The sequence below is a fragment of the Chiloscyllium plagiosum genome, unplaced genomic scaffold (assembly GCF_037043375.1).
Source record: "Chiloscyllium plagiosum isolate Xiang-an unplaced genomic scaffold, Cpla_swu_hap1 HiC_scaffold_20, whole genome shotgun sequence".
Taxonomy (NCBI): Eukaryota; Metazoa; Chordata; class Chondrichthyes; order Orectolobiformes; family Hemiscylliidae; genus Chiloscyllium; species Chiloscyllium plagiosum.
Window position 1 is genome coordinate 39108309 of NW_028270158.1, and position 22705 is coordinate 39131013.

The following is a 22705-nucleotide window of genomic DNA, read 5'->3' on the forward strand; positions in this document are numbered from 1 at the left end:
TTAGTATCTCTCCCATCCCCTGTGGTTCAGCACACAGATGACCTTGTTGATCTTTACGGGACCTATTCTCTCCCTAATTGCTCTTTTGCTCTTAATGATTTTGTAGAATCTCTTTGGCCTAACCTTTTCCTTATCTGCCAATGCTATTTCATGTCCCCTTTTTACACTTCTGATTTCCCTCAAGAATGCACCTACATCCTTTTACTCTTTAAGAGATTCACTTGACCCCAGTTGTCTATATCTAATAAAGGACTCCTTATTCTTGACTAGAGCTTTAATATCTTTATTTCTTCATTGTTCCCTATTCCTACCAGCCTTAAACTTCACTCTAACAGGAATATAATGCCTCTGAACTCTCATGATCTCACTTTTCAAAGCCTTCCAGTTGTCAGTTGTCCCTTTACTGTAAACAGTCTACTCCAATCAACTTTTGAAAGTTTCTGTCTCATACCATCAAAATATGTCTTACTCCAATTTAGAACCTTAACTTTTATACAAGGCCTATCCTTTTCCATTACTATCTTAGAACTGATAGAATTATAATCACAGTTAGTGCTTCCCCACTAACATATCAGTCACTTGCCCTGCATTATTTCCCAAGAGAAGATCAAGTTTTGCTCCTTCTCAAATAGACACATCTACATATTGATAAAGAAAATTTTCTTGAGCACATTTATAAATTCCTCTATGTCCAAGCTCTTAACAATACAGCAGTCCCAGTCAATGTTTGGAAAATTGAAATCCTCTACTATTACAACTCTATTATGCTTCTTATTTATCTCCAATGTTTTGACATATTTGCTTCTCACTTTCCCGCTGACTATTGGGGATTTATAGTATAATCTCATCAAGGTGATCATTCTCTTCTTATTTCTGAGTTCCACCCATATAGCTTCACTAGACGATCCCTCAAAAACATCCTAAGTCCAGTAATAATGTTTTCCTTAATCAAAAATGGCCATTCCCTCTCCTCCCTTTCTATTCTTCATATAGCATCTAACATTGAGTTGTGAGTCCTGTCCCGCCCGCCGCCATGTTTCTGTAATAGCATTATGTCCCAGTCCCATGTTCCCATATATGCCCTGAGTTCATCTGCCTTACCTGTAAGATGCCTTGCATTGAAATAAATGCAGTTTAATTCTTCAGAGTTACTTCATTCTCTGACTTGCTCTTGCCTGTGTTTCCTAACTAATTTGTTCTTTTTTAATTCAGAAAAATCTTCATTTATCTTTCTATTAGTTCACTGTGGCTATTCCTGTCTCAATCAGAGATACCGTTTTTGAAACTGTTGAAGGGGGTAGTCTCTCAGAGGAAAGTAGTAATGGCAGTCAGATCTCGGGCACCAAGAATGAATCTTATATTAAGCAGGGTTTGTCAAGATGCAAAAAGAATAATTGTAAGGAATTCTCCTGTCAGGGGCACTGGCAGGAGATTCTGTGGCCATAGCTGTGAATTCAGGATGGGGTGTTGCCTCTCTGTTGCCAGGGTCAAGAACATCTTAAAGGAATTGCAGCATATTGGCAAAGGGGAGAGTGAGAAACTGGAAGTTGCTTTACACATTGGTCAGAATGACACTGTTCGCGAAAAGGTTGAGGCTTTGCAGAATGAATACCGGTAATTAGGTAGGAGGTTAAAAAGCAGCAATTACTCTGCGTGCCATGTCAGGGTGAGGGTATGAATAAGATGCTAAGACAGATAAATCAGTGGTTGAGGAGATGATGCAGTGGGCGAGGATTCACATTTTTGGATCATTGGTATTTTTTCTGGTGCAGAAAAGACCTGTTAATGTGTCAAGTACCTCCCTTAAGTAAGTATAGCAAAACTGCACACAATTCTTCAGGTGTCGTCTCACCAATGCACAGGATAATTGAGGTCAGATCTCGTTATTCAATGATACTTCAATCCCTCTGTAAGCAAATATTCACATGCCTTTCCTAATTGCTCACTACCTGCATGTTAATATTTTGTGAATCTTGTACAAGCATACCTACTCTCCTCTGAATGCAAACATTTCTTAGTCTTTTACTATTTCAAAAATGTTTTTCTCCTACTAAATTGAAGAACTTCACACTTCAGCACAGTGTATTTCATCTTGCCTACTCATCCAATCTGTCTGCATCCTGTCGAAGCATCTTGGCATCCTCCTTACTGTTTATTTTCCAACCTAATTTTGCATAATTACCAAATTCAGTCTCCTCATCTAAATTATTGATAGTTTTCTTTTAAACTCATTCATGGGATATGGACATCGCTTACTGGGCCAATGTTTATTGCCCATCCTTAGATTGTGAATAGGTAAGGCCTAAGTATTGATTCTTGTACTTTCTCATGAGTTTCAGCTTGTTAACCTGAGAGTGTTCTATTTATTACTTATCTCTCCTGCCAATTAACTAAACCTCAATCTTTGTAAATACATTGCCCCAAATCCCATGTTAACGTCGCGTAACCCCATAAGTGTCACCTCATTGGAAATCTAATTAGTTCACTGGTTTCCTATATCCATCTCATAATTACTTCCCTAAAAAACTAACAAGTTTGTCAAACACAATTTCACTTTCATAAATTTATATTAATTATGCTTAATCATATTCCAATTTTCTAAATTTCTAATTTAGTAGTTTGCCTATTGCTGATTTTTATTTGTGGCCCATAGTTTCTTCATCAAGCCTCTACCCCATTGATATCTAAGGAGTGACCTCCTTAGCCTTCCTTGTAAAACTCACCACCTCATTTTTAGATGCACTCGAGTTAATTTGCACAATACATGTCAATTTTGCAAACGTAAACATATGTTCTAAGAATCATGGCCTCACTGGGGAGAGAAGGTATCTAATTGACCCATTGAATCTACATCAGCTGTTTGTACAGCAAGCCAGTAAGTCCCATTCCAAGACTTTATTGAGTTTGCATTTGATGTATTGCTATTGAGGTGCAGTGAAAAGTGTTGTGTTGCATGCTCTGCAGACAGATCGTACCATAAAAATTGCACTGGGGTGTTGGAACAGAGTGCAGAATAGTGTTACAGCCACAGAGAAGGTGCAGGGGGAGAGAGAAAGAGAGAGAAAGAGAGAGAGAGATATCAAAATTAACATTAGAGAGGCCTATTCAAAAGTATGATAACAACAGGGAAGAAGCTGTTCTTAAATCTGTTTATACATGTGTACGGAGCTTTATATCTTCTGCCTAACAGATGAGGATGGAAGAGAGCATAACGGGTGTGGGAGGAATCTTTCATTACGTTGCTTGCTTTCCCATGGAAGTATAGATGGAATTAATGGATGGAAAGCTGGTTTGCATGATAGGCTGGGCTATGTTCATGACTCTGTAGTTTCTTGCAATCTTGGGAAGAGTAGCTGCCATACCATGCTGTGATGCATCCAGATAGGATGTTTGTTGTGGTGCATCTATAAAAATTGCTATGAGTCCTTGTGGACTTTACCTGTGCAGCCCTGCAAGCTTATTTTACTCATTTGCCAATTCAAATTAGTTTCTTTTTCTGCAATTATGCAGGTTCAAAATGGGTATAATGGGGTAGTTTATCCAAGATGCTTAGAAATAGTTTTGAAGGAGATGGGTGGAAAGCAAGTTTAACAAAAATGGCGCAGTTTGCTAACAAATTCCCATCCGCCCCTACAGTCCTTTGGCTAAATCCAATGCTGGCAACCTGTATGTCTGTAATGGAAAGCCAATTAAAGCAGTTAAAGGATCAATTTTGTCAGATTTGCAAAGGACCCTCTTACATTTTGTTGCAGATTTGCTCCATTTTAACTATTCCTAACCTACATTAATCAAGCATGGTCCATAAAGCTTGGAATTGTACGTTGTATTCATGACTTCAATTGTTCATGTAAATGGTGAACAACAGTTGTCCCAATACCAATCCTTTTGAAAGACACCTCAAACCTATTGCACATCTGAGTATTTCCCCAACCCCTGCTCTCTTTAGTTTTGTAGCTAGTTTGCTAACCATTCTCAGACCTATCCTCTGAGTTTATGTGCTCTAATTTTAGTAATGAGTATAAGTGGTACTTTATCAATGAGCTTTGATTTCAAAAAATTAAATTAACTACATTTCCCTTGTACACTCTATGTTATTTCATCAAAGAGTTCAACAAAATTAGTCAAAAACAATCCTTTTGAGCTCTGTGCTGACTAGTTATTAACATGAGCATGATTGCTAGACGTTTTCATTATACATATTCATCTTTGGAGAATAGCAGAGTGTGACCAACATGCTTCTCTGCAGAAACAGGATTAATGTTGCAATGTTACTCAGGGCAAGCATTAATTTCAGCATTATTTTCAACAAGTGAGGAATAAAAAGTGAAGTGATATTGTTTACCATAGTCTTTCTTGCAGTACTTTTTCATGTTGATCTTTAGGTTTCCTTTCACAGGTTTGCAGTAGGATTCACAGTCTGAGAAGGAGATAAAAGGAACATAAATATATTGGGTGATACAATGTCTTAGGCCTCACCTTCCATATACTAGTGACACAATGCTTTAGACACCCATTTCTCCATGATTCTCAGCCTTTGCTCAATTCTCTTTAATATCATAAAGTACTTAAAATCCTCTTGATGAACCTTCCATTAAAAGCAGATTAAAAGATGCGGCTCTCCACACCTTGTGCTATTGCCAACAAATAATTGGTTATCTCTAATTATTTTCCAATTTTTAAAAAAACTCTTTACTATTATTATTTCACTCCCAAAAAGAACTTGCAGTGTTACTAGCGCACACTGTGTCCTATAAATGGACCTTTTGTTAGAGGCAGCTGCATTGAGCCTGAAGGTATTTGTGTGGCTTATTCACATTACAGGCAATGCACCGTTTGCCAAGCTTTGTTCGGCATTAATTATTGGACCTTTCACTCATAATTTGTCATTAATAAGCTCAATGCTGCCTGGTGAAAAAAGAGTGAGTGATTGATACCTGGACAGTTCACTTCTTTCACTGCTTGTAAGTCTGCAAGCTTCTGATGTGGTGTGAGCTGCCGCTGTTACATCTTTCAGCTGAACCCAATTTATGCTCAGTTTCCTTGCACTATGATACTGGGATGACAGTACTGCTATTGGTGAGACTGTATGAAGCAGCTTACTTTCCAGCGCTTCCTTTCACTTTTTAATGTAATCCTTTCCCTCTCCTCAGTGAGAGATGGTATGGTACAGACCAGGGCCACTTAAATATCGTTCCATGGTTACAGGGTCTTGTCCCATGGCTGTTGGGCTCAGGTTCCATGGATTTTGGACATACTCCTGGGTCCTAACTGGTGTTTTTATTCTTTCTATCCCATCTGATAATAAATGTTTCAGGCTATAGAGTTCTGAGAGCCTCTCACCAGCCACATCAGCACTCATTTTCCAACTGAGAAATGTGACTTATGATGAGGGACAAGAATTCTGGCTGATCTCCAAATCTCTAACCTAGAAATAATGAAACTATTTGTGACAAATTACAATCTCTTACCAATTAGGTTGCACAAAACTAAACAGTGGAAATCATTAACAACCAGGAAGACATCAGAGACTATTATCATCTGCTATCTACCTGAAATAAAGGAAAGATCAAATGTGGCATGATGATTCATAATACAATAAACTAATTTCCTTACAACTTAGCAACCCAGCCTCCTGGATAACAGTTTTTTAAAAATATTCATTCACAGAATAAGAGAGTAATTGGCTTGGCCAACACTTATTGCCTGTTTCTAATTTTCCATGGCAAGATGGCGAGGAGCCACTTTCTTGGACCTCTACAATCCTTACAATGTACTTAGACCCAGATTGGGGGAGAGAGTTTCACAATTTTGACCCAGTGACTGTAAAGAGGAAACAATATAATTCTATGTAAAGACGGTTTGTGACCTGGAGTCGTCGTATTCCCAAGCATCGCCTGCCTTTAGCATATTATATAGTGCAATTCATGGATTTGACTGGTGCCATTGAAGAAACCTTGGTGAGTTGCTGCAGTGCATCTTGGAAATGGTACTCTGGTGGAGAGAGTCATTTTTCAAGGTGGTGGATGAGCTACGCTCAAGTAGGCTGCTGTGTCTTGGATGGCATTGAGCGTTCTGAGTACTGTCAGTGCTACACTCATCTAGGCTGGTTAAAATATATTATCACACTCCTGACTTGTGCCTTGGAGCTGGTGGGTCAGCTGTGGATAGTCTGGAAGAAGTCTGACAAGCCAAGCAATTCTAACCTACTTCTGTAGCTATAATGGTTCAGTTAAGCTTCTGATATGGACACTGGGGATTCAACATTGCTGACACCATTGAATATTTCTTGTTGAAAATGGTCATTATATCCACTTGTGTGTTATGGATGTTATTTGCTATTTATCAGCTCAAGCTTGAATGTTGTTTACGTTGTGCTCTATGTGGGAATGGATTACCTCATTATCTGAGGAGTGACAAATGGAATTGAATACAATCCAAACATCAGAAACATTCCCACTGCTGCCCTCACAATGGAAAGAAGCATTTGTAAAGTAATGTAAGATGGCTGGGCATGTGAAACACCCAGGGAAATTCCTGCAGTGATTGGCCTCCAACAATCACAGCCATCTTCCTTCACTTCAGGTATGGCTCCAATTAGTGAAATGTTTTTTCCCTGATTCCCATTAACTTTAATTTTACTCACGCTTTTTTGTACTTCATCAAATGCTACCTGGATGTCAGGGGCATGCTCTCTCAGCTCACCAATGGAATTCAGCTCTTTTGTCTGATTAGACTGTGGTTGTAATGAAGTCTGGAGCTGAGTACTCTTTGTTGGAATTCAAACTGAGCAGGTGAGAATGGCAGATGATGAAATCAACAAAATATCTTCAATTAAAAGCTTAAAGATGACCACAAAATCATTGTCGATTGTCAGAAAACTCATTTGATTGAATAATGTCCTTTACGGAAGGAAATCTGCTATCTTTACATGTGACTCCAGACCTAGAGAAATGTAATTGATTCTTAACTGCCCTCTGAAATGGTCTATAAGCCATTCAGTTGAATCACAAAGGGAATGAAACTGGATAGACCACCTGAAATCAACTAAGGCACAGGAAATGATAATGGCAAGCACAACCCTATTGACCATGCAAAGTCCTCCATACTAACATCTAGGAGTTTGTGCCAAAATGGGGAGGGCTGTTTCAGAGACAAATGAAGCAACAGCCTGACATAATCATACTCACAGAGTCTTACTTTACAAACAAAGCCCAGACATCACCATCACCACCGTTGGGTATGTCCTGTCCCACCAGCAGGACAGGTCCAGCAGAGAGGGTTGCACAGCAACATATAGTCAGGAGGGAGTTACGATAGACTTTGGAGCCCATGAAGCCTTATAGCATCAAGTCAAACATAGGCAAGGAAACATGATGATGAATACCACATATCACTCTTTGTCAGCTGATGACTCTGTGCTCCTCCATGTTGAATGCCACTTGGAGAAAGCATTGAGAGTGGTAAGGGCACAGAATTTACTCTAGGTGAGTGACTTCAAAGTCCACCACCAAAAGTGGCTCAGCAGCAATACTGCTGATTGAGCTGGTCGGGTCCTAAAGGACATAGCTGCTAGACTGAGACTACAGGAACTAATAAGAGGGAAAAGCATACTTGACTTCATCCTCACCCATCTGCCTGCACAGATGCATCTATCTATGACAATAACAGTAAGAGTGACCACTGCACAGTCCTTGCGGAGACAAAGTTCTGCCTTCCCATTGAGAATATTTTACATTGTGTTGTGTGACACCATCACTGGGCTAAACTGGATAGACTTCAAACAGATGAAACAGCTCAAGACTGGACATCCAGCTATGGACCAGCAGCAGCAGAATCACACTCCAGCACAATCTGTAACCTCATGGCCCAGCATATACCCCTCACCATCAAACTGGAGAATCAATCCTACTCAATAGACTGTGCAGGATGGCATACCAGAAGCAGCATCACGCAAACTTAAAAATGAGGTGTCAATCAGGTGAAGCGACAGAACAGAATAACTCGCATGTCAAACAACATAAGTAGCAAGTGATAGACAGAGCTAAGTGAGCCCACAACCAATGGATCATATATAAGCTCTGCAACCCTACCACATCCAGTCATGATTGGTGGTGGTCAAATAAACAACTCATTGGAGGTGGAGGCTCCACAAATATCCCTATCCTCAATGATGGAACAGCCCAACACATCATTGCAGAAGATAGGGCTGAAATAGTTGCACAATCTTCAGCTCAGAGTGTCAAATAGATGTTCCAACTTGACCTCCTCCAGAGGTAACCTACAACACAGATGCCAATCTTCAGTCAATTTGATTAACTCCTTCTGATATCAAGATATGATTGAAGGCACTGGATAGTGCAAAGGCCAAGTGCCCTGACAACATTCAAGCAATAGGACCGAAGACTTATTCCTCAAAATTTGCTACATCCCAGCCAAGCTGTTCTAGTACAATTACAACACTGGCATCTACCCAAATGCCCTGTACACAAAAAAGAAGGACAAATCTAACCTGGCCAATTACCATCCCATCAATCTACTCTCGATCATCAGTAAATTGATGGAAATTATCATCAATAGTCCTTTCAAGTAACACCTAGTCAGCAATAACCTGCTCAGTGATGCCCAGTTTGAGATCCACCACGGCATCTCAGCTCCTGACCTCATTACAAGCTTGGTTCAAACATGGTGAAAAGAGCTGAATTCCAGAGGTGAGGTGATAGTGACTGAGGTAACAGTGAAGTGATATCAAGGCTGCATTCCACCGAGTGTAACATTAAGGAGCCCTAGCAAAACTGGAATCAATGGAAATCAGGGGGAACACCTGACGTGTTGGATTCATACCTGACGTGAAAGAAAATTGTGTGGTTGAAAGTCAGCCATCTAAGGTGTAACATATCCTCACAGCAGTTCCTTAGGGTTGTGGCCTAGGCACAACCTCTTCAGCTGCTTCATCAATGACCTTGCCTCCATCATAAGGTCAGAAGTGGGGGTGTTCATCGATGACTGCACAATGTTCAGCACCATTCACCATTCCTCAGATACTGAATCAGTCCATATTCAAATGCAACAAGATCTGGAGAACATTCAGGATTGAGGTAAAAACTGGCAAATAATATTCAGGCCACACAAATATACTTGCAAAGGAATAACTTGATTAATGGCCCTCAGTTTGGATTTTTCCTGGATTACTCATAGATATATGCCCAAAAACAGTAAGACATGGATAATATCTAGGCTTGGACTGATAGTGACAAGTAACATTCGTGTCACACAAGTGCCAGGTAATGACCATCTCCAGAAGAATGTTACCATCATCCTTGGTATTCAATTGCATTACGATTGCTGAATCTCACACTATCAGTGTTCTGGGGGTTACTGCTGATAATAAACTCCACTCTAACAGCCATACATACTGTACCTACAAGAGCGAATTAGAGGCTAAGAATTCTGCAATAAGTAATTCACCTCTTAACTCCCCAAAGCCTGTCCAACACCTATAAGGCAGTCTGATGGAATACTCTCCATTTGCCTGAATGGATACAGCTCTAACATATTGAAGAAACTCAAAAATATCCAGAATAAAGCAGCCCACTTGACTGACACCCCATCCAATACCTTCAAGTTTATTCAGTTCACTATTGATTCAGTGACAGTGTTGAGTACCTCCTACAAAATGAATGCACTGCAACCATTTACCAAGCATCTTTAGGCAGCACCTTTCAAAACTTTGACCTCTGACTGTCTGACGAGGGCAGAAGAAGCTTTGGAACCCCACCACCTGCAAGATACCCTCAAGCCAGACATCCTAATTTGGAACTACATCACCATTTCTTCACTGTCATTGAGTCAAAATCTTGGAACTCTCTTCTTAATGATCCCATGGACATCCACGTTCCACTAGGACTGCAGCAGTTGAAGAAGGCACCTCACCACCATCATCTCCAAGACAATTATGGATGGGCAATAAGTACTGACCTTGCCAACAATGCCTGCATTTCATGATCTAATAAAATGAAAATGTGCCAGGAGAGCCACCTTCTGGTCTAACAAGTAGACCCTTATAAAGTAAACAAGATATAGTTTACTGCATCTCTGCAGCTACTTAGAGCTTTTAAGAATAAGCTGTGCACTATTACAAAAACTATTAGGAGAACCTAGCCTTTGTTCTGTCTCCCATGATATTCTACTTCGCACTCTCACCAAACCCTCCTGACATCATCATATTGAGTGGTGCTTAATGCACTCAGCAAGTATTAACTCTTTCAGATCCATATTGAATAATGCTAACAAACTCCACTGAATTCCTTGTAAAAAATGCAGCACCATTTTCTTCTGACTCCTATAATTGGTGAGATATCTTTCAGAGATGATATTGGCAATGCAGGGGTTATTCTTCATTGTAGCCAAACTCTCTGTTTGAAAAGCACTCGCACAAAGTCAGCTTTTTTTGCATTATGTGCCAAACATCTCCTTAGTGAAGGGAAGATTGAGAAGAGATTTGATAGAGGCTTTCAGAATCATGATAGGTCTAGACAGTGTAGTTAATGGAGAGAATCTATTCCCACTGCTGGATTTGTCAAGACCCAAAGGACAAAGTGCTTGGAAAAAGAAGCAACTGTAACAGGAGGAAAAGTTTTTTTTATGCAGCAGGTAGTTATCATCTGGAATGCTCTGCCTGATAGTCTGGAGGATGTCAAAAAGGCTTTCAAAAGGAAATAGGGTCTTTATTTGAAGAGAAAAAATTTGCAGGAGTACAACGGATAGGCAAGTGACGAGGTGACTTGTTTTTACAGCCCCAGTGGGCAAAACTGTTAGAGTGGACACCTTTGTGTTATATATAGTATGAATATAATATAATATGAATCTTTAACAGGGTCCACTAAGTCTGCAACTGCAGTGAAAGAAAGTCAGAAGAATCTCACTTGAAAGCTGTATATTGATTCTTTTACAGAATGATAGTGATGGAAGATGGGAGCCCCTTGTGCAGGTAGAAAATGTTTAGCTGAAAACGTTTAAGCAAAAACATTTTGCGAGATCCAGAATGACAGACAAGCATCAAATCAGTGTTAGGTGCTAAGTTGCATTTTGCAGTTGGTAAACAACAGCTGTGCCATGTTTCGAGGTTCTTGTAGCACTGAAGCTAGTGGCAGTATGGAGTCAGATCTTGGAGCCAAGAAATCTCACTAGAATTATGCAGAGCATTAGCAAAGCCACACCAGGAGGATGGTGTAGTTTTAGCTCCTTACCAAAGGAAGGACATGTTTGCCCTAGAGGGAGTGTAATGTAATTAATCTGGTTCCTGGAATAAAGCTGTTCCCCATAATCTTATGGAAGCAGACATAATGTGTCAGATGGCCAGTGTGGTTCTTCAATTCCCTCTTCTGCATATAATTTGATTTTCAGTTTCCTTTGAATAGAATATATGCAAAGATATTTAGTATGGGGGATTATCATGTGATCTGACATTGCGTAACTATACAGCTAACCAGAGTTATCAACCCATATCACAACTGTCCTTACATGGAGCTTTCATTGTATAGGACCTAACCGTGTCCAGTATATTCAGCATGGGTGGACTCCCTGTCCCATGTACACAGCATGGGAACTGATTCTGTCCAGTGTACACAGCATGGGAACCGTTCTTGTCCAGTGTACACAGCATGGGAACTGATTCTGTCCAGTGTACACAGCATGGGAACTGTTCCTGACCAGTTTACACATCAGGGGAATCTCCTGTCCAGTGTACACATCATGCGAACTGATCCTTGTCCAATGTACACAGCATGGAAACTATTCCTGACCAGTTTACATATCATAGGAATCTACTGCCCACTGTACACATCATGGGAACTGATCCTGTCTAGTCTACACATCATAGGAACCATTCCTGTCTACTGTACGCATCATGGGAACTGTTCCTGTCCAATGTACACAGCATGGGAAAAATTCCTGTCCAATGTACACATTATGGGGACTATTCCAGTCCAATATACACAGCTTGGGAACTGTTCCTGTCCAATGCACTCAGCATGGGATTCTTGTCCAGGGTACACATTATGGGGACTATTCCAGTCCAATATACACAGCATGGGAACTGTTCCTGTCCAGTGTACACATCATGAGAACTGATCCTTGTCCAATGTATACAGCATGGGAACTGTTCCTGACCAGTTTATATATCATGGGAATCTCCTGCTCACTGTACACATCATGTGAACTGATCCTTGTCCAATGTACATATCATGGGAACTGATCCTGTCCAGTGTAGACATCATGAGAACCATTCCTATCTAGTGGACACATCATGGGAACTGTTCCTATCTAGTGTACACAGCATGGGAACTGATTCTATTCAGTGTACACAGCATGGTAGCCATTCTTGTCCAGTGTACACATTATGGGGACTATTCCAGTCCAATATACACGGTTTGGGAACTGTTCCTGTCCAGTGTACACAGCATGGGATTCCGGTCCAGTGTACACATTATGGGGACTATTCCAGTCCAATATACACAGCATGGGAACTGGTTCTGTTCAGTGTACACAGCATGGGAGCCATTCCTATCCAGTGTACACATTATGGGGACTATCCCAGTCCAATATACACAGCATGGGAACTGTTCCTGTCCAATGTACACAGCATGGGAACTGATCCTGTCCAGTGTATGCAGAATGGGAACTGTTCCTGCCCAGTGTACACATCATCGGAATCTCCTGTCCAGTGTATGCATCATGGGAACTATTCTTGTCCAATGTACATAGTATGGGAACTGTTCCTGTCCAGTGTATGCAGAATGGGAACTGTTCCTGCCCAGTGTACACATCATGGGAATGGTTCCTGTCCAGAGTATACATCGTGCGAACTGATTCTTGTCCAATGCACATAGCATGATAACTGTTCCTATCCAGTGTACACATCATGGGAACTGATTCTGTCCAGTGTACACAGAATGGGAACTGTTCCTGTGCAGTGTACCCAGCATGGGAACTGATCCTGTCCAGTGTACACAGCATGGGAACTGTTCCCATCCAATGTACACAGAATGAGAACTGTACCTATCCAGTATACACAACATGGGAACTGTTCCTGTCCAATGCACACAGCATGGGAACTGTTCCTGTCCAGTGTACACGGAATGAGAACTGTTTCTTCCAGTGTACATATTATAGGGACTGTTCCTATCCAGTGTACACTGAATAGGAACTGTTGCTTTCCAATGTACACAGTATGGGAACTATTCCTGTCCAATGTTCACAGCATGGGAACCAATCCTGTCCAGTGTACATGGAATGGGAAGTGTTCCTGTCCAGTGTACGCAGAATGGGAACTGTTCCTGTCCAGTCTACACAGAATGAGAAGTATTCCTACCCAGTGTACACACAATGGGAACTGTTCCTGTCCAGTGTGCACAGTACAGTTCTGATTAGAGTGACTCTGATCTCCAGCATCTGCAGTCCTCACTTTCACACAGTACAGTCCTGTCCAGTGCATAGAGCACCACAGAATATGGTAAGAATGTGTTTAACATTGAACCAATAACTCAAAATTATTGCTGAATATGAGGAGAAAAGTTAAGAAATAATTATTTTCTTAGAGGAGTTTTGGAATGGAGGAAAAAATTATTGTGGTGTGTGGTTGAATGAAGGCACATTGCATCTTTCAATCACAAATTAGATTAATAGCACAATCAGTAGATACAGTGGACTGAACAAGTAAAGGAGTAAGCTTGGTTTTGGATGTCTGTGCAAAGAGACAAAACACACACATCAGGCCAAATGATCTCCTCCTGTGCTGTAATTTCTGTTCCGATATTTGGATTGGGAATACCAGCTAACCAGTCAGGATCTGAAGACTTTGTTACCCCAGGAGAGGTTCCACCCAGTTATTCATTTCCTTTGTGCCCAGCAGGATTTGTATTTCTGTAAATGTGCTACAAGCTTATTCGTGCCCCAGGGAAATGTTACCCAATGTCTGAGTATATTTTGGCCCAGACTATTGTTATTACTGAAGGGTATGTCGTGCCTACATTCCTAAGGTACACCTGCTTACCATATCTGCCCAGAAAAAGCTCTGTGAATGATGGCTTTGTGCTTTGTAGCCAAACTCTCTGTTTGAAAAGCACTTGCACAAAATCAGTCCTTTTTTTGCTTTGTGTGCAGCAGCTTTGTTGATTTCTCTATACTTAGAGCGATAACCAGCTTCCAAGATTTTCAAATATTCCTTTCTGTCTTGGAGGGTGAGTGATGTCAGAGCAGAGGATTGAAAATTTTGCAATTAGTGTGTCAAACATCCTAAGGGAAGGTATGGCATGTGTTAGATAAAAAATAAATTTCCCTCTCGGGAACATAAAGTAAATTGCCTCCCGGGTGCGTGGATAATGGATGTCTCGGATCGATTCTACAGGATTCTTAAGAGGTCAGGAGAGCAGCCAGAAGTCGTGATATACATCAGCACCAAAGTCATAGCATAGAAAAGGGATGAGGACCTGAAAAGTGAATGTAGGGTGTTAGGTTAGAAGCTAAAGGGCAGATTGAGCAGTGTAGTAACCTTAGGATTGCTACCGGTGTCATGGACTAGTGTGGCTAGGAACAGAGACTGAGTGCAGATGAAGAAGTGGCTGCAGGGTTGGTGTAGGCGGGAGGACTTCAGATATATGGATCATTGGGATATCTTCTGGGGAAAGAAGGATAGGTTAGACCTGAACTAGGTGGACACCAATACCCTGGCTGGAGGTTTTCTAGAGCTCTTTGGGAGGGTTTAAACTAGTTTGTCAGGGGAATGGGAACTGGAGCTACAGATCTGAGGATGGAGTAGGTAGTGAACAGCCAATTACAGGGTGCAGAGATTCTGTGAGGAGGGATAGACAGTTGATAGGGAAAAGTTGCAGTCAGTGTGATGGGTTAATGTGTGTGTATTTTAACACAAGAAGTATCAGGAATAAGGGTGATGAACCTAGATGGAAGTATGATACTGTGGCTATTACGGAAACTTGGATATCACAGGGGTTGGAATGGTTGTTGGATGTTCCAAGGTTTAGATATTTCAAAAGAAATAGTGGGGGAGATGAAAGAAGTAGCATTGCTAATCAGGGATAGTATCACAGCTGCAGAAAGAGAGGTTGTCAAGGAGGATTTGTCTACAGAGTCAGTATGGATGGAAATCAGAAACAGGAATGGAGCAGTAACTTTATTGGGAGTTTTCGATAGACCCCCAATAACAACAGAGACATGGAGAAGCAGATTAGGAGGAAGATTTGGAAAGATCCGGAAGTAACAGGGTTGTTGTCATGGGTGACTTTAACTTCCCTAATATTGATCTGAACTTCCTTAGTTCAAATAGTTTGGATGGAGCAGTTTTTGTCAGGTATCTCCTGGAAGGATTCCTGACTCAATATGTAAATAGGCCGAGTCGGGGGGGGGCATATTGGATTTGGTGCTTGGCAACGAACCAGCTCAGGTGTCAGATCTCTCGGTGGGAGAGCAATTCAGTGATAGTGATCACAACTCTCTTACCTTTACTCTAGACATGGAGAGGGATCTGAGCAGACAGTGTGACAAAGTATTTAACTGGGGGAGGGGGAATTACAATGCTATTAGGCAGGAACTGGGACACCTAAATTGGGAACAGATGTTCTCAGGAAAATGCAGAACAGAAATGTTGAGATTGATTAGGGAGTACTTGAAGATAGTGCTGGATAGGTTTATCCCACTGAGGCGAGGAAGGGATAGTAAGGTGAAGGAACCTTGAGCAGCATGGGATGTAGAACATCTAGTCAAGAAGAAGAAGGAAGCTTACTTAAGGTTGAGGAGGCAAAGATCAGATAGGGCTCTAGAGGTTTACAGGGTCGCCAGGAAGGAACTGAAGAATGGACTTAGGAGAGCTAGAAGGGGGCATGAAAAAGCTTTAGCAGGTAGGATGAAGGAAAACCCAAAGGCATGCTACATTCTACATTATATGAGGAACAAGAGGATGGCCAGAGTGAGGGTAGGGACAAAAAGTGTGGTGCTGGAAAAGCACAGCCAGTCAGCCAGCATCTGAGGAGCAAGAGAGTTGAAGTTTTGAGCATAAGCTGAGGGTAGGGCCAATCAGGGATAGTGGAGAGAATTTGTGTCTGGAGTTGGAGTAAGTAGCGAGGTCCTTAATGAACACTTTGCTTCAGTATTCACGGCTGAGAGGGACCATGATATGCTCAAACAGGTTGATGTTAAGAAGGAAAATTTTGAAAAACATAAGAATAGATAAGTCCCCTGGGTCAGATGGTACATAACTAAGGTTACTGCAGGCACTAAGGGAAAAGATTGTTGGACCTTTGGCAGTGATCTTTGCATCCTCACTGTCCACTGGCATTGTGCCAGATGATTGGAGTGGGGCAAATGTTATTCCCATCTTCAAGAAAGGGAATAGGGACAACCCTGGGAATAACAGACCAGTCAGTCTTACGTCTGTGGTGGACAAATTATTGGAGAGGATTCTGAGTGACAGGATTTATGATTATTTGGAAAGCCATAGTTTTATTAGAGGTAGTCAGCATGGCTTTGGAAGAGGCAGGTCATGCCTCACAAGCCTTATTGAATTCTTTGAGAATATGACAAAAAACATTGGTGAAGGTTGAGCAGTAGATGTGGTGTGTATGGATTTTAACAAGATGTTTGATAAGGTTCTCCATGGTAGGCTCATTCAGAAAGTAAGGAGGTATGGGATATAGGTTTGGCTGTCTGGATACAGAATTGGCTTGCCCAGAGAAGTCAGAGGGTGGTAGTAGGTGGAAAGTATTCAGCCTGGAGCTCGATGACCAGTGGTGTTCTGCAGGGATCCGTTCTGGAACCTCTGCTCTTTGTGATTTTTATAAATGATTTGGATGAGGAAGTTGAAGGCTGGTTTAGTAAGTTTGCTGATGAAACAAAGGTTGATGAAGTTGTGGATACTGTGGAGGGCTGTTGTAGTTTGCAACGAGACATTGACAGGATGCAGAACTGGGCTGATAAGTGGTAGATGGAGTTCAACCTGAAAAAGTATGAAGCGATTCATTTTGGAAGGTCACACCTGAATGCAGAATACAGGGTTAAAGGCAGAATTCTTGGCTGTGTGGATGAACAGAGGGATCTTAGGTCCATGTTCATAGATCCCTCAAAGTTGCCACTGAAGTTAATAGGGTTGTTAAGAAGGCATATGGTGTGTTGGCTTTCATTAGCAGAGGGATTGAGTTTAAGAGCTGCGGGGTTATACTACAGCTCTATAGACCACTGGTTACACCACACTTGGAATATTGTGTTCAGTTCTGGTCACCTCATTATAGGAAGGATGTGGAAGCTTTAGAAAGGGTGTAGAAGAGATTTACCAGGATGCTGCCTGAACTGAAAGGTATGTCTTATGAAGAAAGGCTAAGGGAGCTAAGGCTGTTCTCATTAGAGTGAAGAAGGATAAGAGGCAATTTGATTGAGGTGTACAAGATGATGAGAGATATATAGAGAGCAAATGTTCAGCGACTTTTTCCCAGGATAGAAATGGCTATCACAAGGGAGCATAATTTTAAGGTGATTGGAGGAAGGTTTCGGGGAGATGTCAGAGGTAGGTTCATTACACAGAGAATTGTGGGTGTGTGGAATACATTGCCAGCAGTGGTAGTGGAGTCAGATACATGAGGAACATTTAAATGACTCTTGGATAGACACATGGATGATAGTAAAATGAAGGGTATGTAGGTTAGTCTGATCTTAGAGTAGGATAAAAGTTTGGCATAACGTCGAGTGCCAAAGGGTCTGGACCATGCTGTACTGTTCTATGTTCTATGTTCTAAATTGTCCTCTCGAATACTCTCACAGTAGGCACAACACGGGTTAGATACAGATGAATGCACCCTCTACACAGTTTCATCAAATACCCACAGGATATTATACAGCATAGATTAGAAAGTAATGCTTCCTGATACTGCCCCATCAACTCAGGACAAGTACAGCACAGTTTAGATATAATGTGAATCTCTCTGAGGTATATCTCATCAATAGAACTATTTTGAAAAATGTAGAGAAGGAATCAGGAAGAAACTCAGTAGAGACAGGTGGAACTGGGGGAAACTTAACTAATCAGCAAGAGTAAAGTAAGCAAGCAGAGTTGGAAGATGGGCCAGTATAATTAACCTTGTTTATAAACAATTTCTTTTGTTTCTGTCATCTGTCCTCAGAGAGTGGAATGACAGAGAAGATGGAGTTAAGGTGTCAATCAATCATGTGGGAATGACTTGTCCTGCTAGCTAATCCTGGAACAGCTCCTTAGCTTTGGTCGCAGAGAGAGGTCTAATGGAACTTATTGTAGACAATAGCATTGTAGCAGCAAGAGAAGACAATAAAAGTTCTGCAGTGGATAAGGGATTCAAAAGTACATATTATGGACTAATTGAGTAAATCAAGTTCAGCTGTTTTGAGGTTGCATAGGTGGTCTTTAAAGGGTAGTGTGGTAGCAAATTAGAGAAGAATTTATTCCAATACCAGAGACAGGAGCAAGTGTAACTGAAGAAAGGATAGATAATGAAATAAATTTTAAAATGTTTAAATATAGCCTACTTAGGGATAAAAAGGAAAGGGATGTACATAGTTTAAGAACTAATTTTGGGCATTTATAAATTTTAACATGAATGAGTGATTCCTATCTAATGTTACAAATAAAATGTAAGCGTTGTTACCAGAATATCAATTAACTAAATATGCAAATATGGATAATATGTTCTTTATATATTAGACAGGATTTAGCAGCTGTGGCTGTGTTTTGGTGGATACATTAAGGAGATGATGGTGATGGGTATAGGATAAAAAGGTGGAGTAAGTGGTAATCAATGTCTGTGGTGGTATGCAGAAGGTTTGGATAAAATTCATCTCGTCAAGTCATTGGTGAATAGTGAATGACATTTACAATCTCTCGACAAGTTATGAAGAAAAAGTGAACAGAGAGATGTTCCATTACTCGCATTGCTTGAAGTGAACAGTCTAACAGGATTTTTGGAATGTGGAATGAACAATATTACTGAGGCTCACCTACTAGTGATTTCTCAGTCACTTCACAACTCAAGGACACTGAGGAAAACAAGCTACAGCATGTGATGTCCTGGAATTACTCCCACAGATGGAGCTAAAATTATATCAGTCACAATTTACAACTAAGAAAAATGGAGTTTTAAAGAAATATCTTACAGCTCACAATTCTGAAAATGTTTGTTTCAAATTTAAAATCCCCCAAATTTGTCACTGCAAAAAGCAAATTTGTTTGATTATGAGGGAGAGGAGAATTATTTTTGGAAACAAATATCTGCTGTGGTCACTGACACATGGTGTCAGAGTGATCATTTTGTGACACAGTCAGGTCCCAGGACTGAACTATTCCTGTAGCAAAATATTATGTAGCACAAAAGATGGTATGCTGTTGGTTGATGTAAATATCACACAGAAAAGTAAAGCATGGTTGTGGATTAAAAATATAACAACTAAAAATATCCTCAACATTACTTTCTGTTCCTCACACACCACGGACTACTGTAAATGATGAAACTAATCCTGGATTAAATGTTTAGTACACATCCCCCAAGTATGTTGGTCAGATATGTTGATAGATTGTCAATGGAATAACAATCAGCTGCTCAGTTCAACCAGAAGTATCGTGCCAGGGCTTTAAGGAAGAAGTTTTTCACATTTACTGAGGTTAGTCCAGGACCCTGAATTTCTGGAGGAAGTCACAAGTCACAGGTTGGAGTTCAATAATCTGTCCCAAACCTCTGATCTACATTCCTTGCAATGTAGTAAATCAGTTCCTTCAGATCCTCTCACCATTTTTGAAGGGAGAGTGTGGTTGGGGTACAGTTCTGTTCCATGAATGCCAACAGCTTTGGCTTCCTTTGGAAGGTATTTGTTGATAATATCACCACCAGTATCTGCTCACTTGTTGTAAATCACACTTGTATTTCTCAGTTTATCTTCTCTCAAGCCTAAGAAAGATTTGAATAGATCAGACTTCAGGCTTCTGTGTTTACTATGCTTTTACACCAGTTCCATTCTGAATGCCTACCACAGTAAATTTTGTCAGACATCAGAGAATGGAGAGTGGTACAGAATAAATGCGCACTTGGAATCTTAGTATTATGTAAAATGAGATATCAAAATCTTGGGCTCAAATTTTATTTCCCACCATTTTTGGATGCAGAGCTCTTAATGTGTGATCTGCCCACAATCCTACTGAGGCAAGTGACATGCAAACTTCCTAGTTACCAGATTCTAGAGTCCACCAACTGATGGGGCAAACATGGCCCGACAATCCAGCCCCACAGAGGCGGTGCATCCAAGTAAAGACAGTTATGCCTCTTCACCATATCTCCATCATTCACCTATCAATCTTCCTTGGCACTCAGGACTCAGTCTTAACATCCAGATCTGCCATTCACCCTCAAAGATCCATCAATGCTGGTCATTCAACCCCATCACTCGCTGCCCACAGCTATTCATCTATAGTGGGCACCCAACTCAGTACGACAGAACTGCTGACATTCTGCACTAACCTTTACAGAAGAAGGTGGCACACAACTGAAGGGAACGGATCAGAATCAATTGGAGGACAGGAGGCCTGGATAATTCTGCACCTAATAGGGGCAACTGCGAGAAAACTACTTGCAACTGGTGTCCCTGTGAAAGTTATGGATAATGGCTCAGTGTCCCTTTGCAAATCCCACTGCACCCTGATCTTGCTATTTGGCATGAAATGCCAGCAGCTGATGGTGTAGCCATTTTGTTTAGCACCCATCCTACTTCCCTGAGAGGTAGAAGACTCAGGTGGAGGTGTGACAGAAGCAGCTTAATCAGGTCCTTACAGTCACCAGCTCAGATTTGCACAAACTTTAAAGGCTAAGAGCATATTTTTCATTCTTGCTTTGTGAGCATCATTGGCAAGACCAACATTTATTGTTCATCCTTACTTGCCAATGAACTGAGTGGCTCACTAGGTCATTCCAGACAGCAATTTAAGAGTCAACCATATTACTGTGAGTTTGGATTTGTATGTAGGCAGACTGGATAAGGATGACATATTTCTTACCGGAGAGGATATGAGAAAGCCTGAGTTTTTTTAAGCAATTGATTACAATTATTATTGACCTGTATTCTATTCCAGATTTTATTTTATTAATTAATTGAATTTAAATTCCTTCAGTTGCACTGGTAGGATTTGAACTCATGTCTCTGGAGCGTTAGTACATGCTGAATTATTGGTCTCATAACATTGCCACGCTGCAACCAACCCATTGTTGAGTTAGGATCAGCACATGGCAAGGGATAAGTGAACTGCAGCCAGATCAGGGGGAAAGATTAATTTATATGTCAGCTTATTGCAGGGTGAGGCTGCAGAATAATTCTGCTGCTAGAGGTTCAGAGAAAGATTTTAATGGAGTGCCATCCAAGAGAAGACACAGAGATATTTGGTGTATTGGCAAGGGAACTGCCCTTCATTATCAAGAGGCATGAAGGAGTCTGACTGCAACTTGACACATGGCTTGGGAAGGACAAAGAGCCCATCTTTTCCACTGTGGAAGTTATGGCCAACTGCACTAGGGGTCCTGAGATTCACGCTTGATACCATGCAATTCAGACATTTGGTATGATAGCTGCAAAGACTAGTGTTCAAAAGATTTTTTTCACAGTCTCACAGCTGTCCAGGGACCTGTGTTTCAACAGATTAATAGGATTGCTAAGGAACCACTCCAAGGCATTGACAGTGACTCAGATTGTTCTCTCACAGGATGATACCATTTGGACTCTATCTCTCAGCTAGCCAGGACAGACTGTTACCACCCTATGGTGAGATGGTGCAGTCCAAAGCCCGATCAAAATCTGTTCAAGGTCATCTGCAGTCTCCACCATTGTCCTGCCCAACCTCCTCAGTCATGCTGCAGCCACAAAGTAGCTAGGTCAGACAAAGATACCACAAGACAACTGCTAAAGAGATGAACAAGGGTAAAGTGTTCATTATTGTTTGTTGAATTTGATGTGTTATTGGATAAAAATGTTATGAATCTCTGGAGTTTAGCAGAACAAGAGATGATGTCTTGAATCATAGAGTATTCTGAAGGGGCTTCACAAAGTGCACACTGGGAGGTAGCCCATCCTGGCTGGGGAATGTAGAATTCATTCTGGGTGGCTGGGGCAGCATGGTTGTTAGGGTTTATAAAGAGGGGGTGTACAGTTTCAAGAGAATAGCTGACCATTTAGGACTGAGATGAAGATACATTTCTTCACTCAAAAGGTTTTGCATCTTTGTAAGTGTCTACCTCACAGGATTGTGATGTTCCATAACTGAATATTTTTAAGTCAATTTCCCCACACTGAAACATAACATTCTATTAATTTTCCTAGGCACAACCTAAGCCAGCATTTATTGCCCATCCCTTATTACTTTATGTTCAGATTTGCTGAATAAAGTTGTTAACATGGCAATTTGAGAATTGGACTCACTGCCTTTGGGTTGTTCATTGAGGAGATTTTCAAGTGATAGTTTTGTCACTTTATATACTGGCCACAGGGAGACTCTCTGAACCACACCTCAATATTCCTTCTCTCAACTCAGACACCATTTTGATTTATTTTTCAAATCAAAGTTACAATTGCAAACATCAAATTTGAAATTGTGGATTGAAGACTGTACATTTGGGTTACTTAGTACTGCTAGGTGCTG

General features: G+C 40.9%; 1 protein-coding gene across 2 annotated transcripts in view; it reads right to left on the reverse strand.

The window, feature by feature from the left end:
- The window catches only part of LOC122560669 (netrin-3-like), a 180966-nt gene that overhangs the window by 9002 nt on the left and 149259 nt on the right, over window positions 1–22705 (reverse strand). For both annotated transcript variants that reach the window (XM_087997825.1, XM_043711558.2), the window contains exon 6: window positions 4343–4417. In XM_087997825.1, the coding sequence (XP_087853951.1) occupies window positions 4343–4417 (75 nt within the window). The remainder of the gene's footprint in view (window positions 1–4342; window positions 4418–22705) is intronic.